The sequence below is a fragment of the Anabas testudineus genome, chromosome 5, assembly GCF_900324465.2.
Source record: "Anabas testudineus chromosome 5, fAnaTes1.2, whole genome shotgun sequence".
Lineage (NCBI taxonomy): Eukaryota > Metazoa > Chordata > Actinopteri > Anabantiformes > Anabantidae > Anabas > Anabas testudineus.
Genome location: NC_046614.1, coordinates 5,534,253 through 5,555,893, shown reverse-complemented (window position 1 = coordinate 5,555,893; position 21,641 = coordinate 5,534,253). Strand labels below are relative to the sequence as shown.

General features: G+C 40.4%; 1 protein-coding gene across 1 annotated transcript; it reads right to left on the bottom strand.

Moving 5' to 3' along the window:
* Nucleotides 1–9,336: 9,336 nt before the first annotated feature.
* Nucleotides 9,337–21,369, bottom strand: lrrn1 (leucine rich repeat neuronal 1). Its single transcript, XM_026347087.1, has 2 exons — nt 20,999–21,369; nt 9,337–12,468 (listed from the first exon to the last, which is right to left on the bottom strand). The coding sequence occupies exon 2, from the start codon at nt 12,297–12,299 to the stop codon at nt 10,146–10,148; it is 2,154 nt and encodes a 717-aa protein (XP_026202872.1). The 5' UTR covers nt 12,300–12,468; nt 20,999–21,369; the 3' UTR covers nt 9,337–10,145.
* Nucleotides 21,370–21,641: the final 272 nt, after the last annotated feature.

Genomic DNA, 21,641 nt, shown 5'->3' with positions numbered 1-21,641 from the left:
CATAGAACCAATTCAAAACTCCACTTATGTAAACAATTAATGTTTATTAACGAATTATTTCAATGAAATAAAATTTGAATTTCATATGATCTGTCTTGATGGAATATAGGGGACTGGGAGACAAGAAATTCCCATCACATACCTAATGAAAACCTTCAAGCCTTAATTACTGAGAATTAATTCTGATGACTGCATTTTTATGAATTTCCAATGAACTTTTTGATATACTATCATCGGATAGTCATATTTTTTCCACTGCTTAATAATTTGAAACACGATTCTGAAGATGTCTAACTTAATTGAATAACTGAACACATGTTCGTGTGTTTTCTTGTTGCCTTCAAAGGGACCTTTTCTGGAGTGGAGGAATATGACTTGACACTGTGGTCCTCATTTTCTTGTGTGCCTTGTGTGACTTATAAGAAGGGGAAAGATCTTTCCTGGCTCCATATGAGACAGGTTGGTGATAGTTTTTCAGTCCCAGCCTTTGAACGTCAAGGAGCTGAACTCTTAGACCCAGACTACTGGTTGGAGACTTAATGAACCAAAGCCATGACAGCGCAACTTCTCCGCGGAGATTAGCAACAAGAGTCCAGCGCTCCCTCTGCTACTGTGTTGATTGACTTGGCCTCAAATTGGTTGTGATGCTTCTCCCAGCTTGTGAGGGGAGGCTGCGCCATTGGCCTACTGGATGCTCTCTTGTCTGGTCTGACAGTGGAGAACAAAGGAATTTTCAAAGGTTTCCCTCATCTGCCTTTGTCAGCTCGAGTAGGTTGATTATGATGAGTTGACCCCAGAGGTTTTAGAGGGGATTTTAATAGGTCCTCCACCGAATTCATCAAAGGCAGTGAAACAAACAGGGTAGCAGACGTGCTCGAATTAGACACAAGGAGCAGAAGAGAGAACACAGGAAAGAAAAGTAGACAGTGAAGCACATTAACAAACAGAAAACTAAATCTCAGTGCAGTTGAACCTTTTTGGGTGAAAACACATTTCACGACGGGATGACTTCAGACCGCATTCGTGCACCCTGCAGCAGTCTTCCCATGAGATACTTGGGTGCCTTCCTCTGCTGCCAGGCAACTGCAGTGACAGTGTGATTTGCTCACATGACGAGATTTTGCAAAGCAATTAAGCGAGGAGTCAAGGCGGTTCATCTGCCTCCTCAGGCAAGCAATATATTTAGCTCTTCACTCCGAGTTTGAAGAGTGATTGAAGTTTGAACCACCAAGTTAGTCGAGACCGCGCACTAAACAAAATATGCTCGTCTTCATTAAAACTTTCTGATTTTCCTGCAAACAAAAGTTGATCTCGGAGAGAGACTCGAAAGTCACCATACCTACAAAAAATGGGGCTGCACCAACTGTGTGGTCGTACCTGACTTACAAAATACCCTGAGTACTATATTTTACTCCAGTTTTCTTCTCCTTGGCGTGGTAAAGCATCTGGTTGATAGTAATTAATAATATTTTTTCCACACTGTCAAAACTACATCCCCTGGTCTCCACTCACATCTCGTCATAGCCTTTATTTGCAGTTTCATTCCAGTAAAAGTCTGGATGTTGCCTCAGCCTCAAAGAGCGAACTGACCTGTAGACATGCCTTTGGAAATAGAATAATAATAATGTCATGCATTTTAGCCCAAAATTAAGCTGAAGTCAGAAAACAGTGCTATTGATTTAGAATTTCAGGACCCATGAAAATAAAGTGCCTGGTTAGATTCTTTCCTCAGGCCCCGACAGTGGCTCTTGATCTTTCACGTTGGTAGCTGTGTGCCAGGTCACCTGCTGAATATAGTAGAATTATAGTAATTAGTGAATTTTTAAAATTCATTAAATCATTAAATGTTTAAAGTGACTGGGATATAATTCAGAGACGACTGGGTTATGTAAAGCTTAATTTAAGTATGATTAAAATTTCCATTGTGACCTAACATGGCAATCATCGACTTTGAGGACTTGTACATGTGTTACATCATGATGATTCAGTTTTACTCTCACAAGAATTACATGCAGTTATACAAGTCTTACAATGTCTTACGACATTAAAACCCACTCTGTCTACAGAGTAATGGGGAATAACAGCAGAGAGTGACCTCTAACAATCAATGCACAGCTTTCACAATTCAAGTCAGCCAGGCATGTTCCCTGTAAAGATTTTGCATCTCCCAAGATGCTTCAGTCTTCCAATCCAGTCAATACGCTTTGTCTATTTCCACTTAGCCAGCTATGGTTCAGTGTCTGTCTTGTGAATGTGGTGTAATAACCAGTGGAAACCTTCTCAGCAGCACCTGCACGGTTGGAGAGACAAAAGAGAGTCTCACTCTCATCTTACAGTCTGTTTTCAATTAGCTTTGTTCCAACAACATGTTCATGATTCACATTAGATCAGTGTTAAACTGTTTTTTGACTTTATTTTTCAATCTAGTCAGTTCAGGCAGCAGCACCAGGCTCAAAAAGTGGATGATGGTGCATCACTTGTGGCTCTATGGCATATGCTGTGTCTGTATTCGTTAGGACTGGAAGATGTCACCTAAACCTGGTATGTCACAACAGTGAGCCAGTAGTCAGTCAGTCTGGCATGTTGTTTACCACAACTGGTGTGACAATCCATTCTGGACAGTCTTATGTTAGTTTCATCTGCCATTAGCATAAAGTGACAACTAGACAATCACCATTTGCCACCAAAGCACGCGTCTGTGTCACGGAAACAGAAGTAGAACAAATGCATCAATCTTCTTGTGAAGTGTTTCCCAGGTCGTTGGTGCCTACCTTGTAGTTTCTCTAAGTGTGAGTGCAGCGGTAACAGGGAACAGTGCACCGTCATTAGTAATGATCATGCAACCAATCTAGCTCCATATTTCTCCTATAGCTGTCGCTTCTGTCTGTCTTCAGCATGCACACGGGCACGAAATGAGCTGTCTATGAGAAGTCAATTTGCACCAATCACGGTGGAGAATGAATGCAACACACAGCAATGAGCGCTATTTAATGTTCCGTCATCATCGTGGGAAATGGAAAAAGCTTATGAACAGAGGGACGCCACTGACGGCTGTTCCTCTGACACAATGGAACATAGCTAATTGGGCCCAAAACAGTCTCTCACATGTGCCACCTTTCATGTTCTACCACAAAAGCCATCATTAAAGGGAAGCCCCGTATGGATTTTAGAAGTCAACAGATGGTTGACCTTTTCTGACCTGCTTTCTAATGTCACAAGTGAGCCGGATGAAAATTCAGAAGGTGCATAAGGTCAGGCCAAAGGATTTGTAATGTTGTTGTAATACTAATGCACAAATTAGCACTTGCATGTGTGTGACCACTTACTGCACTGTATCCATACACTCGATCAGTGTCTGAGAACATTTCGCACTTCTTTCACAACCAGGAAATCAATAGATTATTGGAGTGAGGCCGCCTTCGATTGTCCCATCGTTGTTGCACCTTCATGTCTGTGAAACTGCTTCCCTGTTGCAACGTGAATGAGCGGCGTGCTTATTAAAATGGTCTGTTTTTTATTTTTCAGTCTGGTTTCCATGGATTTTGACTTTCATTGCTGCAGAGCATTTTGTTTTTTCAGCTTGAATAAAGACACGGGCGTAACAGCAAGAGCTACGAGCATGAAAATGAGCTTCAAGCCTCTGTGTCAGCAAGTGAGACTTGACACACATTCACACTTACAGTACGCTGCAGGCAAAAAGCAAAGCTCTTTAATTGGGCCCTGGGAGAAAACACCAGAACAGTCCGTCCAACAATTCATTATGCATTTAACAGATGATTAACATTACTGAAATGCATTGTGATTTCACACTTCCACTGATGTGTTTTTTCACTCAGTACGCCTCCATTATTTAGACAGTATAGAAGCAATAATCTCATGACATTCGAGCCCTTTAAGTCACATAACATCACATCGAATCATCATACAGAGGTGTTAGGTAACTAAGTACATCCACTCAAGTACTGCACTTACGTACAATTTACTTGCACTTTACTGGAGTATTTCCATTTTATGTTTCCTTTACTCTACTATAAATCCAAATAAAATATTGTTATTTTACTTAACTACATTTATTTTAACATAATTAGTTACTAGTTCATTTTTGCAGGATGTGATTCTTATAAAGATCATTTTATAGTGATGAAATTCTGATGTATCATTTGTGGATTAACTTCCTGTCACCTTTGAATATTTTCAAACAAATCTGGAGTCAACTTTCTGTTGTTTAAAATACACATGTTCCAGTATCACTGGGCACAAAAACAATGCTGAATTGCATTTCTTCAGGTTAATAAATAAATAAATAATGCTGAGATACAGCAAACATTCTACAGCAATGCTGAGAACCCATGCAAACATGATTTATTAAAAGTAAGAGTTAACACATGCTATCAGCTTAATGAGGTCATTCCCATAGATGGAGTAATGCTTTAAGCTACATGTAAGCACTAACATGCTTGATGTTGCCAAAACACAGAGGTTTAGCAGATAATTCTTTCCATGTTTACCGTTTGAGTTTAGCATGTTAGCATTCTATTGTTTGCTAAGCAAAAAGTACTTTTGATGCTGACGGGAATGTCATTACTTGTGGATATATGGTCATAAAGTATTAGACCAAGCAGGTCAAACATTTTGACATGAAGATACTAAAAGAAAAGTGAGATTAAACCATGTGATTATCCTAAAATACATCAGAAATATATAAATGTGTATAAAATTTTACTTTATGGAAATGAATCTGTGACTCTATGTGAAAGCTGCTGAGAAATTTCAGTGTGGACCATAAAGACTTACTGACACTGTTTACAGGGTTAAAAATAAAAGCAGCAATCCCATATCCCGTAAGATCAGTAAACAGCCTATATAAGAAACTATATCTACTAATAAGAGAAAACGTCCCAAAACGTCTTTTGCACGTGAGAAAATTAAACATTTCTTAATATAAGAATTTTATAGACATCATGCAAACCCAAAGAACTCCATGTTCCCAACCTTCTGTGCGGCACCATTCATCAAAGTCTCTCTGGGTTACTGGCACTTTGCGAGTAGTTGAATTTGTGTGCACTTTTGAGAGTATGGGACTAATAAGAGAACATTCTCACAGGTGCTGAGTCTGCAGGGCAGCCGGTTACTCTTAGGAAAGGGTGTAAAGTCACACCCACACTCTCACCAGAACAATGAAAATAACTGCCAGGGCGTGCTGCATCTAACGAAGAGCACGGCGAAGTCAGATGATGTGAGATGAACTCCTGTTGAACTCCTGTTGATGATCATCTTTTCGCTTAGAGTGGCGCTCATCACATTGTCCAAACACAAGTAGCGAGGAGCCGGGGCACTCCGTGCCGTCAAAAGCTGAGTGCTGTGTGCATTACAAAAGGCAGCAAAATGCTTTTTGCTTTCCTCGGTGTAGTTTCGTGTACTTAGCTGCCATCTGACTGCACTCAGGTTTTGGAAGAGGCTCTTGTATTTTCAAAAAAATAAAAAATAAAAAAAATTACACTTTCAAATTTCAAAGAACAACCCAATGCTAAATGTTCTTTTCAGAACAATCTCAAAAATAGTTTTAACCAAATCACATTGTGAGTCAGCAGCACACACAATTTCCATACTAATCATATTTCCCTGAATTAGAACAGGATAGGCTTTTCTTGTGCCCAATGGTAAATACAATTGCAGCAGGCACCAGTTCTTACTTGGGTTCCACTGCTGGCTGGAACTGTGATATTTACCACTATTGGACAAATGCCTGTCTTGTTTATGGACCGGCTGCAGGACGCTCTTGCCCTAGAAAGACATTAATTGGTCATTAACAACAGTATTTAACACATCATTGGTCTGTACTGTATCATTGGTCTGATTGTCTTTACAAGACCCTAGAATTAGAAATTGCATGTAGCTGGCATCACATGGCAGTCATCTAATCGGGGTCTAACCATTTGATTGATCCTCCCATTTGTCAATGTAACTATTTAGAGACCGGGCATCTCTTTAAATTCATCCATATGATAATCATGGATTTACACTTTAAGTGTACACAGACTGTCTAACTGTTCTCTAAACCTCTCCCTCTTGACAATGATTGTTACGGCTTAGCAACCAAGCCTCAGCTCTCCCAGCCTGTGGGAGTGGTGCACATGGTGCTATATTAAGAGTATTAAACAGCATTTAAATAGTTTAGAAGGTGGATTATTTTTAGCAAAACTGGAAGAAATGGATTCAATGAGGTGTTTGCTCTAAATTGTTGTGAGGATCTCTAACTGTGCATCCCTCAAACATTATCTGTCAGGTCAAATGCTGAAACATATGAACACATTCACAAGATACTATATGCAGCCAAACAGGCTTATGCTTTTGCCTTGAAACTGTTGCGGAGGCGTTCGAGCTGTGTTTTTTCAGTAGTCTGTAACACCTCGCACTTTGCTCACACTCTACGAGAGTAAAAAATGACCCAAAACCTTTTATGGTCAGACAATGAAGTTGATTTTCTTCCATTTTATGTCGATTATGTGTTGGGCTCCGAGCAGTGCCCAAGCGTGGGCGACCTACAAGTTAGGACAGGACGTGTGACTGATCACATCCTTTAGAGACACAGCACTGGAGCTTCTGTGCTCTTGGTCACGCTACGCCGAGTGTGTAGACAACATACAGTCAGCTTAGAAATTCACTAATGAAACCTAATGTGTTTTTCTTAAGGGTTTTACAATCTAAATCTGACGTCTGTTTGCAACAGTATTTTTAGGACAGTAATGCAGAGATAAGCAAATGGACAAATGACACCACTTGAAACAATAACTGTGCAGATTTCATCACAAGGACACTTGGTTTCTATGGTATTAATCTTGTCTCCGGCTAAAGTTTGACATGGTTCACCTCAAGAATGACAGAAGAAAAAGAAGTGTGAAGCCCAGTGGAGGAGCGCTCTGTTGTATTCTACTTCACCTTCATTGAAAGTGCAGAGTTTTTCTTGCTCCACACCTTTGAAGGCGAACATGACGTTTTAGTGCTTTCCCACCTGCGGGGTGTTGACCTTGTCAGTGGTATTTCAGGCTCTGGGGACTTCTCTCACTTGGCTACCAGCACCCGCAGGTGGATGGAGGGAGAGGTTGTCATGGAAACAGGCCACTGCAATGGGACACGGTGCAGGCTCCAGCACAGGCTTTGAAAAGCTTTCATTGATAGCTGTCCCAATGAGCTGATTTCCGGTCTGTTACTAGGCTGCCCACTGAGTCGGTATAAAGGCTCGTGGATTCTGTGCAGATGAAAGGACGGTAGCAGACTTTTCAGTAGCAAGCAGTTTCAATGTGCAGGTTTAATAAATGCCAGACTACTGCTGCTTTGCCCTCCTCTGTCAATCATTTTCAGGACAGGACACAGGTCTCCCTAAAGGGTAGGTGACATTCACTGACATTTTTCTTGCAGCATCTCCTGACATCTCTATACATGAAGAAAAGCAGCAGTATAGAGAGTGTTTAATCCATTTCGTCATTTATGGTGACAGAGGACTCAAAGGACTTTTTCTTAGACAATCTAAGACTTTATCTTAACCCCGGATATTTAGCTTCTTAAGTAATTTATAAGCATATATAATAAGTTATATTTAGATATTAAGAATTATTCATTTAAGACAAACTTGAATGTTATGCTTTTTTTACAACTTCTTCTAATAAGCATCTGTAGCTGGTGTATAAACAGTTAGTGAACATGGCTGTAATCATATGTAATAATATACATTGAACAGTGATGAAAAGTGAATAACTACATCCACTTAAGTACTTGAAGTTCTTCAGTAAATCTTAAGGCTATATTTCTGCTGTCTTTCCTTGACTTCACTACATTTCTTAGTTGGTGCTGGGTTGGTTGGTTACTTTCTTACCCAGTGTTACATTCAAAACACATGATCGTCACAACAGCATATAAAGGCAATAAAATAAGCTCCATCACATATATTCCTCAGTAATTATAATCCAACAATATCATGTTCAGTAACTGTTCATGACATTCTGCAAGAGTACTTTACTTTAGGTATTCAGCTCCTTTTGTCCTTTTCTGTAAGTACACTCCTGAATACTTTACTTATAACACAGTATTTCTAAATGTGACACTACAATCTGTGGATTTGACAAAAAATAAAGCTATATATATATATATATATATATATATAATAGAAGCATAGATATATGCTTTTATAAATGTTTTGTATAATGCATTTATAAAATAAATCCACATTTTAAATCATATAAAATCGACTGGTTGATTTATACCTACCATACACCCGTTACAGGTACTATAATTATATTGTTTGGCTACAGTTGCTGAGAAATACAATATCATGTTCTAATGTTCTTCCTACAGCTACATTCTAGTGTGGATTAAATTAGTCTCTAGTCTAGCAATAATTGTGGAATAGAGGGGTGGAGAGAGCACGCAGGAGAACGAGCTGTTGTCAGGGGAGGATAGATGGAGATCGTTTGATTGCACCACAAAGCCCAAAGCTGTCAGTCAACATCAGAAACAAACAGAGCGTCTGGGTTCCCACTGGAGAGCCACTTTTCTAGATAGTGAACCACTGAGATTGGGTTTTGCATTGTAGTGGAGTTGTGGGCCTTGCAGAGACGTTGAGGGGCTGCAAGTAGCGCGTTACTGTCTGTCTAGTTTTTGCAGAGAGAGCAGATGGTTATTTCATGTCATTATACTGACAGATAAAGAAAAGCTACCTGTGATGTTATATCAAATAAAAATCAAACATGTCTGAGACGTGCGGTAAATTCAGTAATGTACAAAATGACGGATGATGCAGATGGTGTGGACGCTGCAGTCTGTACTTGTTCTAACTGTCCATTATCTATAATCACTGTCTTCTTTGATCTTATCTCAGCAGCTTTAGACTGCCTGTGTTTCCTCGGATATGCAGAAGTCTGCTTTGTATAATAAAACAAACAGTGAACAAAGAACTATATCCACTGTCTTGTGTCGTAGTGACTAATTTCTTTGTTTTTGAAGTTACTGTATGTACTCTAAGGCATATTGTGCGGCAATCATATTTTACTGAAACTAGAATTTAAATTATTCCCTGATAATTACTTTGCAGAAGCAAACACACTGAAGTCTGCATCTCGAATTCTCTCGAACTCAACACCTAAAGCTACACTCATCACACTAAAATTTATAAAATACTAATTCTATGACATGATGATTTTACCCCTTTGTAGAAAACCTTAAATGCCATTTTACAAGATACAATACATGCATTTTGTTTTGACAAAAAAACCCACTTGGTTTTAAAAACATGGTTTAAAAAATATGAGGAAAGAAGATTTTATTTAATTTGCTCCTCAATAAACAACATGTTTGTGTGTGTAAACCACAACAAAACCAGTGATTGTAGACGTATTCTAGCAAAATAAGAAAAGAAATATTTAAGAAATTTAAAAAGCCTTACATCTATTTACCTAGTTCATAACATTCATATTTCTATTGCTGGTTTACAGTAGGTGCTCTGCAAATGTAATGTCTAAATCAAACATACAGATACTTAATGTACAAAAAGTAAATTAAATTATAGCTGATACAACATTACAGAATAATTGCTAACATTATTCAATAGACAGTATATCAAGTCTAAACATTACTTTGTCAGCTTATATTTGAGTTGATAGACAAATTGGTATATATATATATATATTTATATATATTTCAGTGCACAACAGTCAACAGTGAAACTGTTTCACAACAGAAAGAACGATTGCAGTCTATAACAGTTCTGCCAGAGAAAACATGTCAAAAACCAGTTGGATTTCAGCGTTTTCCTTTGCTCGTGTATGCTGAATCCGTAACAATGCTCATGCTGTGTTCATCAAAACAAGTACTAAAAATAAAGCACAGCGACTACTAAGTCCAGGAAGCCAAACAAAACTGCCATATTGTGAGTCAAAATGGGTGAGATATAAAAAGGAAATATGCTAAACTAAAGATCTGAAAATGTTGGCTTGTTTGCTTCAGAGAGCGAGTCTGAGAGAACTGAAGAAAACAAAAAGTAGACCTAAAAGAAAAAAAATTGTTCACTTTTACATAAAGAAGCAAATATGTATATTTGTGCTCCTGAAAAAAACATGTTTCTCTGTCTCCAACGGGATGGTTAGTAGCTTTCACCACATGTAATAGCTGCGTGTGGTGTCCACCTGACTGGGTTTGGTCTCAGAGGATCCCTCCTTCTCCTTGTCACTGTCTGCTTCCCACAAGTTGATGAGGGGAGGGTATAACTCATTTAGGGGTATTGACGAGGTTTTCTGCATGTACTTTTTCAGAGAATGATGGTAGTTTTTCCTTTTCCACCTCTTAGCAATGTACACCCCCAGAGAGGCCAGGCTGATGATTGCAAACATTGTTCCCATGACTGCTGCAAGAGCAGTGTTGGTCCCTTGGTCAGATATTTCCACAGTGAAGGTTGCTTGCTTCGTCGTCACGTTCACACACGACTTCTGTGTTTGTTGGTGGATGTTGGAAACAGTGAGGCACACCTCGTATTCAGTTGCTGGTTGCAAATGTGTAAGGTTGTATTCATGGACATCCACAGGTACCCTGGCAGTGTAAGTAATATGTGGGTTGTCTATTTTCATTGTGGCAGATGACCACTTGAGGTTAGAGGTCATTACATTTGAGTTTATCTTCCAGGAGACCAGGATTGAGTGAGATTCTGTCTGTTTGACATAGATCCTCATAAGCTGGGTGCTGTCTAACAGAGTGCCATTCACCCGTATAGCTGTCACTCTTGTGTCAGCTCCCTCTGAATTTTGGGCCACACAGGTGTATCTGCCAGAGTCCTCTACTTGGACATGAGAAATTCTCAATGTCCCCTCACCGCTGAGTCTGTACTTATCGGACACAGTGTCCATCATTATCTTGTTGCCCATTGGCGTTACCCAGTAGATTTCAGGCTCAGGCTGGGAAACGGCTCTGCAGTCCAAGTCCACACTCATACCGATGTCCAGATTGAGGTGGCTGGGGAAGGTGTCATGAGAAATCATGGGCAGGCACTGGTTTGCTAAGTTCTTCTGCAGTATCTCTTGCACATGTTGACCCCTAACCTCTGTCGGCATGGCACAAAACATGGACAACGGTTCCATAAAGCGGACAGTGGTTTTGTTCGAATTCATCCACTGAATCACACAGTCACAGCGAAGGGGATTGCTGTGGATGCTGATCTCACGCAGGTTGGGGAGGGAGTTCACTGTGGACTGATATAGAGCATTCAGAGCATTGTTGTTCAGCATAAGACTCTCCAAAGCTGGAACATCACGAAAGGCTTGACGGTTGATGTAGGAGAATTTTGGATTGTTTGTAGCTTCAAGCTTTGTGAGCTCAGGAAGGTTGTCCAGTGCATAGCGATCAATGGAAACCAGCTCTCCCATGTTGTTTATACCAAGCTCTTTCAGTCTCAACATGTTCTTGAAATCTCCTTCCTCAATTTTGTGAACTGGGTTTTTGTTCAAATCCAAGAACTTCAGGTTAGGTAGCTTCTGAAGGGCTCTCTGAGGGACTCGGACTAGCTTATTATCGTAAAAAGAGAGGCTCTCGAGATTATCAAGTCCCACAAAGGCATTTCCGGGGATGTCTGTCAAATCCATCCCAGCCAAAACCAGACTTCTCAGGTTGCCAAGAGGCTTGAAGTTAAAGTTTATTATTCCAACAACAGGGTTCTCCCCAATCATGAGGATCTCCAGGTTAGGCGTGGATTCAAACCACTGGCTGTTGATGGTCTTGAGCTTGTTGGAGTTTAGGTGAAGCCTGAGCAGGTTGTGAAGCCCGGAGAAGGCATTTGCAGAGATTGTGTTGATTTGATTGTGGTTGATGTACAGCTCCTGCAGGTTGCTGAGGTCCTGCAAACAGTAATCAGGCATTTCTGTGATCTGATTCTCCTCCAAATGAAGCGTGGTGAGCTGAGACATGTTGGTAAGGCCAACATCTCGAATGCTACTGAAGTTGTTCTGGGATAAGTCCAGTTCTGTCAGGTTGAAGAGCTGCTCCAGCTCTTCACTGGTCCTGGCAATGTAGTTGCTCTGTAGGAGGAGAACCTGAGTGTCACTGGAAAGGTTTCCTGGAATGCGTGTTAAGCGGAGGTCATTGCAGTCCACAGTGATGGCTTCTCTGTAGGTAGACTGTGGGGTAAACCAGGGTCGGATCTCACACACGCACAGCTGAGGGCACTCATTGCTCTGGACAAAGGATAGTCCTATCGATACCAGGATTAGGCCAGCAAACACTTGGCCCAAGAGAAAACATTCTAACGTCCGTCTAGCCATGCTGGGGAGGGACAGGAAGCGAGTCCAATGACTTAGGGAGAGGGTACGTTACAGTCATCAACCGCTTTGTCCTGCGGCTGATTAGGTCTTTAGTTCAAAAATGGTCCAATCTGAGTAGTTGAAGCCAATTGTAGAATTTTACAGAAGGATCTTGAAGCAAGAGGACAACCTGGGGGAAAATACAAAAACATGTCATTACACATGTAACTACTGGATTTATGTTTTTAGTTTTATGTCTGTTTAGCTTTAGCAACGTCAATCAATGTTCAATACTTAATAATATTTGGATTGCTATGAAATTTAGAGACAACATTCACATTTGCGTTACACCATGAGTTTTGGAAGATGATAAACCCTAAGTGGGTGGCTTGTGATTCTGTAGCCTTTTCTATGGCATCAGAGTCAGGTCAAATCCACTCATTCAGTTATCCTGTGAAATATTTAAAGAACTACTTAATAGATTTGCATACATTTTGTACAGACATTCATGGTTCTGAAAGGATAAATCATCAAATTTTAGTTACCTCTGACATTTCCTCTAGAGCCAGCATGTACTTGACATTTGTATTTTTGAGTGAAATATCTCCATACTGCTTAATTGCTAGGAAATTTGGCACCACCACGAGGTCAAAAATGTAAAAATTTTTCATACCGCATGGAACAAATACCTACAATATGAATGACATCCCATCAGCCTCAGCTGTAAGACCTCACAGACACTACCATGGCTGTAGACTCGTTCTCGTTGTTATAGCTAACAGTTATTGCATTTCCATATAATATTTTATGTTCATGTTTGTTATAAATGAAGCAATTACTTAAGACAACAGACGGACTAAGAACAACAATAACTGCTTCTCTGCTATCCTTATGAGACTGCAAGTTATGTGCAGCATAAACAGTTTTGAGAAAATGCAAGTTCAGCTCATTACAATGCATGTACAAAACACTGCTCTGAACTACTTGGAAACAGACCAAACTCCACCGAGGGCTTTCATCTATCCAACAGTCCCATAAGGACTTGATCATTAGTTTCTCCGAACATCATTACACAGTATGAAAAAAAAAAAAAGATGCACATCTTAATTTTTAATGCATCTTGCTTCAGCATTCTGAATTTAGGGCAAAGAAAAATTTCAGCAGGCTTAGTATTTTTTGCCATAATAACTAGGAACAGAAAGAAGATTGTCATTGGTCCAATCGTTTTTATGTAATAATGGAAATGACGGTCAGTTGGTTATGAAGGTCAATCCACCACTTTGTTCCCTAATGAAAAATGTACAATGTTTTTTCTCTCTATTATTTGTTCAATTTGTACAAAACCCAAACTTGAGTCTCTGCTGATTGCTTGGACAACTGATTAAGGCCAAGAAACAGTCTGGCATATCACTTCGAATTAAACAACAAATGGCTGTTTTTACAGTTTTTGCAAAGAGTGAGCAAACAAGATGTAGTATATTAATGACACGATGATGATAGATTGAGATGTTAGATCAGAGCCAAGCAAGCTGTTTCCCTGCTTTCACAGACATGTTAGTGTCATCAGGAAAGTTAAAGCTATTAACCACATATTGTCTATTGATACAATTTTTGGGGGTGGTAATATTTTTATTTTGCAAAGATCTGACTGCACCTGAAAAAATGTGTCATTTTATTTTAAGAATGAATTGTAACAATTTTGTGACCCTTTGGCTTATGATATGATCTGCAAAATAAAACTGGTAGTGATGCTGGACTTTATATCAGCCACACATAAGTATGCCAGAGATCTTTCAATCATTGTGCTGTAGACCTTAGCTTTCAATTTCCTTTTGTTTCATCAATGTGTTTTCATCAATGTGTCCTCAGTAAATATGTTTACATGTGACTACTGTGACAACAGTTTAATCCCTCACCATAGCTCAGTAGCAGGATTAGGTTGTGAGAACTTCTTTAACAAACCAGCGCACTTGCAGTATCCTACAGCAACACTTAAGAGATCCCATTAGTCAATTAGATCTATTTACTAAAGTAGGCATCCCACCCAGCATGGCCATAAGGCAGTACTACGGTATCGCAGCCTTCTCCACCACGCAGCTTTATGGTCAACACAAGCTTAAGAAGACAGCACTTAAGAGGCCTTCAAACAAGAGAGCTGACTAATTCGCCTAATGCAAACTGCCTGGCAACAGCACCAGGGACACATAAACAAATCTCTGCTCCTCCTATTGGGAATTCCCTATGGGACAGGGTGGAGCATGGGCAAATCACGGGGAGCACAGGATCCCGTCTTTAAGTTACAGCACTGTATATTGTGACAATTGCTGCACCATTCGGGATTAGTGCATGTAGTGCATGGGGGTGCTCAAGTGGAGATTAACTGGGGGTAGTGGACTGAATACATACTCAGAGGAGAGAAACAGGTCACTTAGCGCTTTAATTAAAAGCCACATATCAGTGGAATCGGAGACACGCGCTGCCTAGACCTGGAGGGGTGTTAATGCATTTGTAATCTCATTACAAAAAGAGCATGTCATTTTGTGAAACGCTAAATATGAATGTTCATTCCAATGTTTTAAATAATTCAATTTTATTACAGTATTGACAAAAAAATGTGACATACAATCAAATAGATAAGATGATTTATTTCAACGTTTTTTCAATAAAAAATTATCTGTGTTAAGATTGGAAACTGCATTTTGTATATTAATACATGACTGTGTGCTCTTATAAATCCTCATTCTCTACTTAACATAAATGGGGTTAATCTTAGATTCTCCCTATTTGGTAAATGCTGACAGCTTTTTCTCTGCTTTCCTCCATTTCCGTATAATGTTTCTGATCCCATTTAATACTGGACACTCAAAATATGACCCAGCTGTCAAGAAACTGCGTGTTAGCTGTCTTTTTTTTTTTAATTACAGTTCTGTTGTAGTAAGTATGGGCATTTAACAAACTGAAACTAAATCTGTGTCAACATAGCATTTTTCAACATCAACTAAAAGCTGTGCGGGACTTCCTGACTCAGGCTTTACAGGTCTATTGTAATCCCAAAGCCACAGGAAAGTTTAAAACACACAGTGGGTGGAAAGAACAGTCAACAACACCAAAGGCAGGAAACGGAAAAACACAGGTTTCAAGCACAGACTCTTCTGAAGTTGTGAATGGGATACTTGAAATAAATAAATGCATAATAATAAAACAGTCCCCAGACATAATCTGCCTGTTTTCAACACCTGCCGCAGGATGTGAGATCATTACACTTCGCTTTGTTACTTCAGAGCAGCTAAAATTCAGACACAGGACTCTAAACTCACAGAAATGATTCGATAATCTTAAAATGTGACTGTATCAACTTTCAAGCAAGGTTACACATTTATTTTATTAATGAGTCTACTAGTTCTTCCCATTCATTTCTCCATTATCTACTAACTCTGAACTCATACATACATATACATACATGCTTTGAAATTTCTCAGTGTGACAAAATCATCCTGAAAACACAGTTTGTTGAAAGGATCAGTTTCACAAAGTCGTCCTATCAGCTACTGAATTGGTTTCTATGCAAGGTGCAGCTGGTGATTGCCATCAGTTGGTGCCTGTATTGATGCTAATTAACATACAGTAGAAAGCTGATAGAGGAAAAAAAGGAAGCACCTAATTTCCAGTGGTTGAACAGAACGCATTAGCAGTAATTTCTTATGGTGTCAAATGAAATTTATTGAGCGAGCATTTTGATTTGCTCATGTCATGGACTATTTAGATCATTTTTTGCAATGCTCTGGTGATTTCCATTCTATGTCTACAATTCTATAACATTATTAGGATGTAATTTAGGCATCCATTAGGTAATTAATTTAACCTTTATGTGGGTCTCTACACCTGCTGGATCATGGGTTTCATGCAACACCAGCTTTGCACCTTTGGTAGATACACTTATTATTTTGACATTCATGCAGAACGATTAGTTGTCCAGGTGATTATCAGGCAAACTAATCATGAGGCCATTAGGCAAAGTCAAATCAGCTATCAGTCACAACCTGCACATGCACAAACTGAGGTACACATGCACATTATGTTACTCTGCCCCAGAATTCACCAACAAGCAGAACTGAATCAGGAGACACAAAGATTTTACACAAACTTCATCTGTATATTGCACCCGGAGATGGAAAACAAATTTCTTTAATTATGTTAATTCCCAGACGTTCTAAGAACAAAACTTTGGCAAGAACTACTTAATCCTCCTGCTGCATCCTGCCAGAACTTTTTCTTTGATTAACAATTCCCATAAAGGGAAGAACATCCACTGTAGTTTCACAGTCTGTCCACTTACTGCTTTGTGTACTTTAACTATCTAACCACTTCTTAGCGAGTTTAGCATGGAATGAGCTCGATTACACTGTAAATATCGATTTCATCCTTAAACTCTTTCCTTCCTGTGGTCCTATAAATGACAAATAATGTTGAAAGTAATACTAGTCTTGTTCCGATATACCAAAGAGAATCATCAATGCTGAAATGCTAAAGTATACAATTCAATATATGAGAAATAGAATAATGTGTAATACAAAGAATGTAGACTGCTGGACTATCTTGGTCCCAGCATATATCTTGACTGCATGTATGATATTGCTTACATACTGTACATTGTGTTATTTGTTATTATTAACACTTAAAGTGCAGACATTTACATTTTACACTGCTTTTATATCAAAACACCGTTGATATGGGTCTTCACCACTTATTTTTGCAAATGTGCTTATTTCAAACACTTAGTTGACCAGTAGTCACCAAACTAGATCTTAATTCTAAGGGCTAACTTCTTTCATAATTTCATTTTTTTCATGTTATGAGTGGCTTACTGTACCGTAAGCTGCCATTTCAACTCTGACTGCATTTGACAACCACAAAAATGCTCAGTTTCAGTTCATGTCATGACAGTAGACCCCTGTCATTTCCATCCGAGAAACTGTCACCGACTTTATTGTCATCCTGACGTATGGCATTCACTTCAAATTCATCAAGAATGTGAGTAGTTTTCTCATTAATTACCAAACCCTAGATAGATATTATAGTGTTTGTTAATATTATGTGTAATATTACATTACTACACCATTACTTAACTAATATACTAACACTAATACACATTTCTGTTCTTTCTGAATGACATCTGTAAAAAAAAAGAGTTTTTAAATTCCTGTCTGAGTCTGTCTGAGCACACTCTGGCTCACCGTCTTCGTCGACTGCGATAAGAACTGCAAGTGCCACGAGAAAATGAAAATGTGATTTAAACTGGATAACGCGACTCTTGCATTAGAGACCTCTTGGAATATGTACGTACGGTGTAACCCCACAGGCCCAGGATCTTTAGGTTAGAGAAATGAGGGAGACAAATTACAGGTGGAGCAGGAGAGATAAACATCCCCAGGGAGCCTATGAATGTGATGGCAGTGACATCACCAGAGTGACAAGGAGGAACCTGTAAAAGCATGAACAGACAAGACAATAAGGCTGAATGAAGAGAGGAGAACATCTAACACCTAAAGTAAAAACTCGGCAACACTGTATGTCTTAATTCTCTCCCACTCTGACAACCACAGAGCTAGAAACATATTACAACTTCTTGGAAAACGTCAATAAATCCAGGTGCACCTCCTTCTGAGACTACAGTCATGCCAACTATTTTGCTCAGCTGTTGAGGGAATGAGGAATTGTTCCTTCATGGACTTGTAATGTCTCTTTGGTCCTACACATTTGCCTCTAATGCCTTTTCCATCTCCTCACTCTGAAGATTTAACACAACCTACCACACTCTGCTTCCTCATAGGAGCCCCAAATAAGCAGCAGTTGAAAAAAGAGCACATCTGCATTAACGCTTAGTCGTTTGGCAGACGCTGTTATTTAGAGCGACTCACAAGATGCAAGGTACACACAGGGTAAGCGTACCTCCCTATTGGTGATAGGCCACAGCCAGGGTATGAAACCCAGTCTTCCACATGGAGGGCAGTGATGTTACCATTACACTATCCAGCCACTATGCTTAAAAAAACAATGCACGCAGCCGGTTTAATCGTTCCATCCAGAAACAAGGGAAACAATGTCACATTTTGTGTAATATGACTCAATAGATAATTTGGTAATTATGTAAAGTAGCGCAAATTACAGCAAAATACACATTTGAAAGCGTACTTGCACACGCACACACACACTGCTGATTTTCCGCTGGCACACTCCATATGAGCAGGCGCGAGTGTGGACACTCAACGTGTGCTTGCTGTTTTCACATTAGATGACTCAGGTCTTCCTTGCCTGGAGACAACTGGGCCACTCTTGTCATCAGGAACACTCATGTTATTGATTTAACAGCAGCTTGGTGTTCTCTGACTTGTTCACCTTCAACGAGGATGGCCACAATCTCAGCAGACACTGAGTGTTGAAATCCTCGGCTGCTGATTCCCGGTAGCTTGAGGAGCCAAACTATACAACAGATTCTTGGAGGTCCAACTGTTCTTGAGGCGTGAATGTGTATAAAAGGGCTGCTCCACCATCAAAAGCAAACTCTAAATGACTGACATCAAATAATTAATGTATAAGTGATTCAATTCAGTTCAATTCATTCGTACTCATCTGTTGCTTTTCTCTGTTATACTAGCAGCTTTAGAAAATTAAAATGTTTTTTTTAATTAGATTATGATTTGCACACTATTTAATAATGAAGGTAAACATTACAGTAGTTGCAGCATGTTTGCCTGTACGGTGAATGAATGTCTGTGCCAGTAAGCCCTGTAAACATGAGTAAAACAGCTGCAACCACTGTACGGCCAGCTGAGAAACGCAAAACATCTCTTTTTGTTAATCAAACTGTCATATGTGTGCTTACACAAGCAAATAAACAGTTTCTATGTGCTTGTGGGTGACACCTGTCAGCCTATGTGAACAAATAAAGGTTAAAGGTGCATTCTTAGCCATGCCTCTGGCTGAAACCTCATTGAAAAGAATGAATATTTTAGTGTTTTGCTCAGACACACTAACAGCCGGAGATGGGGGTTGAAGAACTGCTACAGCTAATTACTACCTAAGAACAGCTGAAATGAATGGCTGACTGCCTCCAGCACCTGAGAAGGCGACAGCTCCTCACCTTCTTAGGTCTACCGTAGTAAACAGAGCATTTGCCACTTGGCCGCCCAGCTTCAACACTGCCCTATACTAATAACTAACCTGCTGATTTGCAGAATCACAAGTCATGAGCTACGATTTGGTATGTTGATGTTGTACATGTGTGGCAAACGCCCATTAGGGAGGTTATCACCCAACTGGGACCGATCACTCTTTTCCTGCTCAGCCCCCCACCTGGGTGTCACGGAGGACTGTTCACCAGAGACTGCGTTGTCCAATGAGATCACTGAGGACAGGGTGAGCTGAACTGTAATTGTGTGTGTTGTCTTAGTGACATGTAGACCAAAGAGGACAAAGGGTTAATGACGCTTTAGTCCATCTTACTGGAATAAAGGCTTGAGCTCAAAAAATCCAGACCCCCGCCCCCAACTTATACCCTTGGGACCTAAATGTTGTTGACGGTAGGGGGGTGCTTTATCCCCTCCCACAAGCCCTACTATCTCCTAGCAACCCCCTCCCCCAAACACACACACACACGCACACACACACACACACAGGCTGAGCTGCAACACAATTCTATTCTCATATAGTGTGTGTGTGTGTGTGTGTGTGTGTCCATGAGAGGCAGGAAGAGGTGATCCCGACCCTGCCCTACCCCTTTCATTCAGGTTTGACAAATGATGTCGCCTGTCCTGCGAGGAAACAGCATCCAACAAGATAAAGTTTGCACTCGGTGAACAGCTTTTCCGCCAATGTGAGACATTCAAACAACACCCGTTGGCAAGATCCAAACGCTCACTTTATTTGACCTAGAAGTCCCCAGAGGAAACCTCTGAAACCTTTGCACACTGCGTCCTTCTGCCCAAAAGTTACTAAGTGATGCAAGTCAGCAGTCTCCATCACAAAAGCGCAACAGCTGCAGCGACAGAAGCAGCGTTTGTGGACCACAATGGACCCCCTGCCAACGCAACCCCATTCTCCCCTCAGCATCTCTTACACAGGGCCTCGTCTTTATCCCTGTAGAACGGAGACATCGAGACATCTGCCGACATACTTTAACATTAACATGCAAATCACATTTAGACAACGCTGCGCACGGCGTGTGCGTCTCCTGCTGGCACAGCAAGTACCGCAAGGAGATCAAAGTTAGTTTTTCTGTGGGATATCGTTTGGCGCATTGCAATGGCTTGATACGCTGGATCAAACATGCCGTTTGATAGTGAACTATCCTGATATCGAGGTAGAATCTGATTCCAAGCCTAAAAGCAGACTGCGTTTATTTATATATATATATAAAAAAGATTCTGCCCTTGAGTGTGCCTGCATCCTAAATATATCTAAACTCGTTGCATCGGGAAATATGTTGAGAATAGAAACATGTTAACAAAGTATCACACAAGAAACAACACTAATCTGTTACCATGAGCCTTCGCTGAAGGTTTGGATGATGTAGCAGCCAATCACATCATCCATCTATTCATTTATATATACATATATATAATGTTTTTTTGGTTTTGTTTTGTTAGAAATATGCGGATTTAAAAGAAACCTAACAGTCTACAGCAGTGGGAACACTGCCTTTCCTTTCCTGAGGGTCTCACCTTGTTGGCATTCCAGTCGGATGTTCCCGAGCGCACGGCTCCTTTATCCAGACGCGTGAAAACACACCACGACCAAAACAAAATAATAATAATAATAATAATAATAAGAGAAGTGTTATTGTGTAAAGTGAACGGTCTCCTCAAGTCGCGTCACAGCACACATTCCTGTATCCTAGTGGCTTCAGCTGACGGCTGTTTACTGCGATCTGTCGCTCGTGTATCCAATCAGTCCCAGGGCGCCTCGGAGACACGCATGGCGCTGTCTGCAGAGAGCTCTCCAACCTGCTGCAACCCACCACCGACCGGTTTTTGTCGCCCCGATTATTCCTCCGCTGTGCCACCGGCGCCGCCGCCACCACCCGCCTGCCTGCTCCTCCTACGGATGGAGAAGAAAGATGATAATAAAAAAAAAAAAAAAAACACCTGGCGCTGTCCAGACCCAGTCAGCTGATTCCCCAGCAGGCTATTGGCTGAGAGCGCCTGTCTGTCACTGTCGACCCAAGCAAAGCAGAGCACCATCTGCTCCGGGCTTGTTGTGATGAGAACAAAGGCAGGAGAGGGCGGCGGGGCATGGGGGGGGGTGCTTGGGTGGGGTGGGGTGGAGAACATGGCATTACTGCTGAATAAAAACATCTCCTTCGGC